This window comes from Eurosta solidaginis, chromosome 2 (assembly GCF_040869045.1).
Source record: "Eurosta solidaginis isolate ZX-2024a chromosome 2, ASM4086904v1, whole genome shotgun sequence".
Classification (NCBI taxonomy): Eukaryota; Metazoa; Arthropoda; class Insecta; order Diptera; family Tephritidae; genus Eurosta; species Eurosta solidaginis.
In genome coordinates, this window is record NC_090320.1 from 171,541,822 (window position 1) to 171,550,739 (window position 8,918).

An 8,918-nucleotide genomic window follows, 5' to 3' on the forward strand; every position below is an offset into this window, starting at 1 on the left:
GTGGTAGTCAGGCTGACGTGGATGTTGTGTCGACTGATTGAACGGAACGATTCTTGTGACGGCAAGGGCTTCTGCATTTGCGGGCATTGCGGCCGCACTTTTGATGGTACCAGCAGTCTTGATTGGATGAGTTGGCTGCACCTTGTGTATTAGCGTGTGAGTTGCTACGGCTGTTTGACCTTTGCGCAAAACGGCTTTGCCTGCCACTCCGCGAGCGGGAGCGGGGACGCGTCGTAAATCGTTCAAATTTCTTGCCTAATTCAACTATAGCTGTGCGTAGTTCACCGATTTGGTTTGGCTAAACTGATTTAATACGGTTGATGTTGTTGGGGGCGATGACATCCACTATTGAATCAGCAATTTTGGTGAAATCGGTGGCAGTTCCGGAAAAGACAGCTATTACCGGCTATGCGACGTCTGGCAACCACTTTGTCCAGAGGCTTTTGAGTGCAGCTTCACTGACCGAGTTACCTGCGACACGTTTCATTTCATAAAAAAGCTCGGATGGCTTTTTGTCGCGGAGTGGCAAATCTGATAGCAGGCAAATGTGCAATTATTTTTTGTTTGATGAAATCGAAGCGATCACTAGCAGGTATTGATGCAATAACGTCACTTAATTGGCCAATTACATTTGGGTCGAGTGCTGCCAGCACAGTTGCAGTTTTTTGCTTGTCGGTAGTGATACCTGATGCAGTGAACCAGAAGTCCATGGTAGTGAACCAGGCTTCTATGTTGGAGCAATTCATTGGTGGTACCGGGAGTCTGGCGTATACAGCTGCAACAGTGTTTTCTACTGTGCCTGAGGCAGGTGGAGGTGGCGAATTACCTCCGATTTCAGATGGTGGCGAACCGCTGTCCGTCATTTTGTCGAAAGTAGTTAACCTCAAAGTTGGTTGAAATCGCGTGTATGCCACGCGTGAATGCAAATGATCACGTCGGGGTCACCAGTTTTAGCGGCTTGGCTAAATCATTGTTTGTTTATAGCTTACCAATGTGAGGAATATGCCAAATGAATAGACCGAATGATTTTTATGCTTTAATTACAATTATAACTTTAATGAAATAATAATTAGAAAGAGCTTAGTTAAATTACAACCGGTTGCGATGAGATGTCGAATAGAAAGGAAAGAAAATGAAAGTAAGTATATGGTACGATAAAAAATTGAATAGTTATGGAATTTGAGGTATGGTACAGGGTACCACATGTATTTCGGTCACTCTTTTGCATAGGAAATATACCTTATAATTGCAACATTTTCACTGACTTTGTTGAATTTTTGGAATTCATCGCAAAAATAATTGGATCCCACCCCCGGTCTCCGGGAGGTCCGGGATTTTTCTTTTTTCGGAATTCCGCTTCGGATTATTAATACTGACGTCAAGGCGCTTCGTTTGACACCTCTACCGCAGTAGATAATTGTCGAAGTTCTAAGGTAGTAAATACAATCCTGAAAATAAAGAATTGTAAAATAGTAAATACAACTCTGCATAAAAATACAGCTCTGCAGAAGAAATACAACTCTGTATGATAGACAACTATGAAAATAAAGAAAAGGAGATGGTGGACTACTACCATTGCGAATTCATACAAGTGGCGAATATTTGACAAAAACGTTCACAATAGTAAACAGCCTCGATCACCTGTTCAATCGCTGTTCGATTACTTAAATCATTTGCTCAATAGTTTTTTTCAAAAATTTTTGTAGGCGACTGGTATATTGCATTGTTTACATATTTTAAAAAGTTTGCTTAATTGGCTGCTCAGATTTTATTTGGTAACTAGATTTTAGAAATTAATATTAATATGTAGTCTGGTATAGATTCGCCTTGCTGTCAGCTATCATTTGACAGGTTACCTACCTGGATATGGGGTAATAGAAAGATTTTTCACTTGTATGAATTCACAATGACTACCGCAAATCACACACACAAGATTGCGCATTGCGCATGTAAACAAAAGATCAGCTGTTTATTATGGGTAATTTTTACATCGTTTTCCTTATTATGGGTAATTTTTACGTCGTTTTCCTTTAGCTCTTGTTTTTTCTCTCTTCCATTCGCTCAAGCAATCAAGTGTGACGTAAATGCGCAGAACGAAGCAATTTTGAACTCGTGAATGCGGAATCTGCTGTGTGGGATTTGTGGTGGACTACGGTTCATTATTATCAGAGAAGAAGAAGAGCCCATCGTGTTTTATTTTATTCACCAACATCGGATTACTCAACCATAATTAATATAAAATTTACAAAGTGTTGGTTACATTTTGCATTCTCCATCTCCCTTTCGCAATCCCTATGCCAGTGCAATGGAAAAAAATAACATCAGCTGATGAACTGAAACAACCATATAATTCAGTCATATGGCGGGCGACTGGCTATTCCTTGCGAACACGATGCAAACCGTGTCACAAAACAATCATCCTTCGTTTGTTTGTAGCACGATTATCAATACGATAGACAAAACAGCTGCTGCGAAAGCGAAAACAAAGTGTACGCTTCCCAAGGCAGTCGGTTCTATGTACCGGAGCGACTCGGGGACTGTCATTTTAGTGTAACCCCATTTAATTTGTTATATCCCTACTAAAAATTGTCATCCTCCCAGCAGCTCCTTGCAGCGTGATTGCTCCATTCTCTCCTGCTCCGGGAAGGTATCGAGTCCAATCCCGGTCCTGAGAAGTGGTTAGCTGGGTTTGTCGGAAAAGTTTTTTTGTAGGACGGTCATACTCTTGTCAGTGTGCCACGTGCAAGGGATGGTTGTATCGGACAGGTTGTTCTGGGCTAGATCCCAAAACCCGACGTCCCCGTAACTTCTATAAATCTTTTGTGACTCCTTGCTGTTCACGTCCAAGGGCGTGCCGTAGTGTACGTTTTGACGCCCTCCCCACTCCCTTCCAGCAGCTCTGCTGCTCAGCAAGCCACAACAAGTACCCGGTGTTGCTCGCGTCCTACGACGCCACCAGCTCATACGGCCGCACCCACTCATAACTACAATCTCCGTAGTAGATTCGGTAGCAATGCCGAGCATCATCCCCCGCCCCCGTCTTCCTCCCCCTCTTTTCCGGCAGCAATCGTGTAGGTCCGCCCAATGCAGCTCCAGCCTTGGACGGTGCCACTTTCCGCGACGGCAACCCCCCAGCAGGCTTCATTGCGCCATACTGCCAGGCCGCAAACCCAAAAACACCGGGTACCCCAATGCTTACCCAGAGCCACAGCAGCAATTGCGTCCTAGTCTTTCACAACTCAGGCGTAGTCACCCGTCACTTACCCCTAGAGTGACGACGTCCCGCCCGCTGCACTTCAGTATTCTGCAGTTAAACTGTAATGTATTATCTAGGAAGATCACGGAGATAGTCGATTTCATGAAACGGCACAACATCCGCATTGCTGCGATTCAAGAGACTAAATTCACAGCAAGATCTGCTTTGCAGACCTCTTCTGGGTATGATGTCCACAGAAAAGATCGCGAGAGCGGAAATGGAAGGGGTCTCACGTTTATCATACACCACTCAGTGCAATATCATATATTTGATCCCGACATCGGCCGCAGGGACAGTGCCTTAGAACGTCATGGCTTATCTGTCCGTTCAGGCGATGTTAACCTAGAAATCATCAAAACCAACATCTCTCCTGCCACCTGTTGCCCCAGTGGATACCGCCCTAAAGCTGTCACAGTTCGCCAGATATATTAATCGTGAGCGCAGGACTCGTTAACTACGTCCACTGGCAACCGATGGTAACATTAACATCCGACCACCTTCCAATACTTATTGCGCTCGAGCGTACCGCCGACTTCATCGTTACCGAAAAACGCACTTTCATAAACTTTAAAAAAGGAAAGTGAGATGAATACAAATCCTTTACAGACAGCCGCTTTGCTGTCCTCCCTACCCCGACTGATGCTCGCCAAGGAGAGCGTGCTTTCCGCAAGGTCATTGAATCTGCCCCGGCTCGCTTTATTCCCGCCGGAAGAATTCCCAAAATTCGGCCCCAGTTTCCGGCGGAGGTCGCAAATCTAGCGAGAGAACGTGACCTTATAAGACAGATCGATCCCGGCGACCCCCAAATAAGGAATATAAACCAACGCATCAGATTGCTTGTGGATGAACACAAGCGGGCGAAAGGGGAGGAGCATCTAAGTTGTAACCTCTTTGCCGGTGTGGGTAAGCTTTGGTCCACCGCAACGTCCCTATCGAATACGTCCGAGTACAATGACAAAATTTCCATCGCCTTTGGCGATAAAGTGCTTTCGGATGCGAAAAAATGCGCGAGCGCTTTTTGCCGACAATATAATATATAATGCATACTACGGTTGACAAAGCTAGACAGAGGGCCAACAGACGCGCACATAAACATAAATTCAGCGTGTTCCCAATTACCATCACCGCCAAAGAGGTTGAGTCCATCCATCGTGCTAAACCATTTAAAACAGTGGGCCCAGACGCCATAGCCATGCCGATGCTTAAAAGCCTAGGAGAAGAGGGTTCCTAATATTTAGCACATGTCGTCAACCTGTCTCTTTCCACATTTGTCATTCCCGAAAAATGGAAAATGGCCAAGGTGGTCCCGCTATAAAGCCTGGGAAACCAGCTAACATAGGAGACTCATATCGCCTGATATCTCTCCTATCGCCAGTAGCCAAGACGCTTGAGCCATGTTGCTCCCCTATTTCAAAGCAAATTTGCAACTAGCTTGTCATCAGCATGGCTTTAGAAAACTTCATAGCACTACCACCGCGCTAAATGCCATTAGCACCCATATAAATTGCGGTTTAAATCAAAACCCCACCATAGAACAGTACTCGTTGCGCTAGACCTATCCTATTCCCACTTTTGTTTAACTTCTACATATGAAATCTACCTTCGCCACCAGAAGGAGTTACTGTCGTTTCCTACGCCGATGACTACACAATAATGGCCAAAAGCCCAGCCCCATAGATGTTGTTGTAGCGATAAGGTTGCTCCCCGAAGGCGTTGGGGAGTGTTATCGATGTGATGGTCCTTTGCCGGATACAGATCCGGTACGCTCCGGTAACACAGCACCATTAATGTGCTAGCCCGACCATCTCGGGAACGATTTATATGGCCACATTAAACCTTCAAGCCACCCCTCCCTCCCCACCCCCCAGTTCTATGAGGAGTTTGGGGCCGCCAGAGCCTCGTCTGTTAGTGAAACAGGATTCGCCGGGGATAGGTGAGGTTGACAATTGGGTTTGGAGAAGCTGTATATTGCGCTGGCAACCTGAAGGTTTGCGCTACACAGCGCCTTGAATCTGGTATTTTAGTCGCCTCTTACGACAGGCATACCTACCGCGGGTATATTCTGACTCCCTAACCCGCTGGGGGGCTGCAGCCCCATAGATCGATGACCTTTGTAACAAAATAAACGGCTACCTCCCTGATCTCTCCAGTTTCTTCACCACGTGAAACCTGGCATTGTCACCGACCTTATTTACAACGTGGACGTCCCAAATGTCGACCATTTTGAACATCCACGTCGATGTCACTACGCTACCGACTGTGTTACACCCCACAATCTTGGGTGGGACGTTTGATCAGGATCCACATTTTGGTGAGCATGCAGCCGCAATTGTACCTAAAATCCTGAGCCGTACTAAAATCCCAAAGCTGCAGGCATTGGTGCGTTATCGGTAACCTTATAACAGCTGATTCGACCAACCTTATACGGCCCATACATGACACAAAAGCCATGCGCAAATATTAAACGACGAAATTTGTGCAAATGAAAATTTTGACATACACGGCCCAAAAACACTGCACAATATTCATTTTTAAAGTAGGGCAACAAATGCCCCTATTACCGTTTACAACTCAACTCTGGTTGGGTTGAAATTTCGCAATTTGGTATTACAGATTACAACTCAACCTGTCAAAAAAAATTTCGGTTGAGTTGTCTAGTCTTACAACTTTTTGTGGCATTGCCGTTTACAACCTTGTGTTGGTGTAGTTGTCAAAGACGTCAAAATTTTACAACTGCTTACTAGCAGTTGTCTCATGCAATTTTGCAGTTGTTTTGAAAAAATTTTACGTTTTAGAAGACGGTTCACCACCTAATTTTTAACAAAAATGTTCAAAGTTGGTATCAAAAGACACGTTTCGACCTCCGATTTAAGAATCCGAAAACAAAAATTGTAATTCTTTGCGACAGCATGACTGTTATGTACACAAGTTCCAATTCAAGACTGGTTTATTAATTCAATTCATTGTTATACATAAGTCACAGAGTGAATCGCTTACATCTATTAAAGAGAACATAAGAGTAACAGTTCGTGTTTGTGGGATACTCCACTAATACTAATACGCGTCCAAAAATATTGAGAGAGGTGTCAAAACACGCGAATTAATCTCGAGAACAATAATCCGGTGGCAAAGATACATTTTATCTCTGTCCGGAGATATTTGCAGTTGAAGTTGGCGATTTTCATGTGGTTGTTGTAATGTTGTTGTCTTTTTTCGGTTTTTGTTTAATATCTTTTGAACGAGTTAAAATTTTTATTTTCTGCCTTTGGATTATTAATACTGATGTCAAGACGCATCGTTTAATAAATCTCTCGATATTTTTGGACACGTATTAGTGTCATGCTGTCGTAAAAAATTACCACAAAAATTAAAAATTTTATTTCTAATAAAATCTAATTTCATGTGGTTGTTGTATTTTGCCAGATTTTTTGTACACAGTAATGCAGAAAGGTGTTGGACCCAACCAGAGTTATTTTTACGAATCGCACAACGCACAAAGATGTTCTGTGCAAAAAAACTGTGGAACGGGCCTCATATTTCGGACCCTCTTGGGCCATTTTGTGGGTCTTTGTAAATATCTTTCTACAGAAATAAAATTTTTAATTTCCGCTTTCGAATCCTAAAAACGGAGATGGAAACCCGTCTTTTGATACCACCTTTGATAAGAGTTAGATGGTGCACGGGCTTATAAAACGTTACAAAAAAAAAGCAAACAATTTAAAGCCGGTAGTTAAACCTTTTTTAATCAAACAATAATCACCAATTTTGTACACATTTCTAGAAAAAACAACGTTTAAACGAATTACATTGAATAACTTTTTGACTTTATGTAGCGACATTCCATAGTTGGACGAGGCTGGCCGCAGTTCGGATGCAGTCAAAATAGGTGAAATTATGCGAGTCCCATTGATACTTATCACTACTCCTGGGAATCCTATTTGAGTAAAATACAATTTTTTCTGTTTGGGTTTTAATCTACTTCGCACAAATACGCTCCTCAATAATATCTAAAACCAGTCCAACACCAAAATCATAATTTTAAAATACGAACGCGTATGCGGAAATGGTCCTTAATTTTGTTTAGTACTGAGTAAAATGCTTCCTTTCAAATCTGCAAAATAACTTCATATGAAACTCATTATTTGTCACTTAAAAATTTTCTTACTTGGTGCTTGGTAGTTCCAAGGGATTGGAATGATCACGCGAATGCTTTCCGTATTCGCGACATGTCAGTCACCAACATTTTTGTCATTATAAAATAGATTTCATATAATATTAATAAAAAAATCACATTTGAAAATGCTTAAATTTCTGCCACAAAATGATCAGTTGTTTTAATTACAACCCAACTAAGTTGAGTTGTAAACGGTAATAGGGGCATTAAGTCTTGTCTCAAACCACTTGCAGCTGCAGCGTACGCTCCTCCATTTGCTTTGGCCTTGCATAATCGTAACGTACAAATTTATTAACTTGGAATGCTTCATCTTCATGATAATCTGTATCTACAACAAATACATCAACCACTTTTTCTATAATATACTGTTCCTTTTGTAGTATATTTGTTAGTAGCAACGGACTAATTTTGATAAGTCCCAAACGCGCTGGACACACCGTAAGCGGAAATTCACGTTGTTCACCTGATGCTAATTTACCAATTGAAAACTCTGCAGCACCACTATAATCACAATTGAATTCAAGTTGTGTTTCTAATTTGACGACTAAATCCATTGGACGTTCTGCAGTATTGGTCAAACGACAAACAAACGTAAAAGCTTCACCTATTTTGACAATATTTTGTGCATCAATAACTTCGAGGCGTACATCTTTGTATTCAAAGGGCTGAAATATAAAACCAATGGTAAAATTAATATTGTTATTGAATCAACTATTTCAGTGTTCTTGATATGCACATACCAATCGTTGCAATTGACTCGTTTGCAAACGTCCTTTTTCGCTAAGATTCGAGCGCCATACAATATCTAATTTTCCAACAGTGTTCGCTAGTCGCAGGGTTTTAATGTATTAGATTGTAAATCGGCTTTAACAGTAACACCATCCACAGAATAGGTGGTGCAGTTATGCACACAAATGTAGCTAGCAAATGTTTCACCTGCAATAGAAAAAAGATCGCATTATCACCAACAAATGCTGCAGAACATCTGAAAATTTTACCTAAATATATGTATGGAACCGAAAGATTGTGGCAATAACATGAATTTTAGCTTTTTAGCGTTCTATTGCTGTAATCAGCACTCCATATTTTTCACAGTGCTGGTAATTCACGATACAAGTCAAAAAACTCGCACCAGAAGCATTTATTTTCCATTTTATTTATAATTACGCATTGAATTCCTGGTACAAGCTAGAGATGGTTTTTACGCCTTCGATAATAAAATTTTTAAGCGATGTTATGTTATCAGAAACCACAGGTAAACTGTGTAAGATTCACCACACACGAAGAAAAAAGCATGTGCAATAATTGCAGACATGCGTAAATATCAAAATCGTTTTGATTTTAGCGCAGTTCTCTGCTCAAATAGCGCAAACACTGCACACACCGGGCAAATCCTTGTGCAAATTGGTAATTGGCACAAGGATACTTGTGCCGTGTAATTGGCGTATTATGGGAATCAATGTAATCGATTATTGGTGCCTTATGTAA

General features: G+C 41.8%; 1 protein-coding gene across 4 annotated transcripts; it reads right to left on the reverse strand.

The window, feature by feature from the left end:
• Positions 1 to 6,972: 6,972 nt before the first annotated feature.
• On the reverse strand, positions 6,973 to 8,593 carry LOC137240330 (probable trafficking protein particle complex subunit 13 homolog). Of its 4 annotated transcripts, none has more exons than XM_067766425.1 (4): positions 8,429 to 8,593; positions 8,171 to 8,366; positions 7,422 to 8,095; positions 6,973 to 7,367 (listed from the first exon to the last, which is right to left on the reverse strand). In XM_067766425.1, exon 3 carries the CDS (start codon positions 7,982 to 7,984, stop codon positions 7,649 to 7,651), a length of 336 nt encoding a protein of 111 aa, XP_067622526.1. In that variant the 5' UTR covers positions 7,985 to 8,095; positions 8,171 to 8,366; positions 8,429 to 8,593; the 3' UTR covers positions 6,973 to 7,367; positions 7,422 to 7,648. The 4 variants fall into 4 exon arrangements, with proteins under 4 accessions (XP_067622526.1, XP_067622529.1, XP_067622527.1 ...); XM_067766428.1 differs by having other exon boundaries at positions 6,973 to 7,378; XM_067766426.1 differs by lacking the exon at positions 8,429 to 8,593 and having other exon boundaries at positions 8,171 to 8,376.
• Positions 8,594 to 8,918: the final 325 nt, after the last annotated feature.

What these genes read in the sequence shown, in the direction of transcription:
- LOC137240330 (XM_067766425.1), bottom strand. Translation starts at nt 7,984, where the DNA reads ATGGATTTAGTCGTCAAATTAGAAACACAACTTGAATTCAATTGTGAT.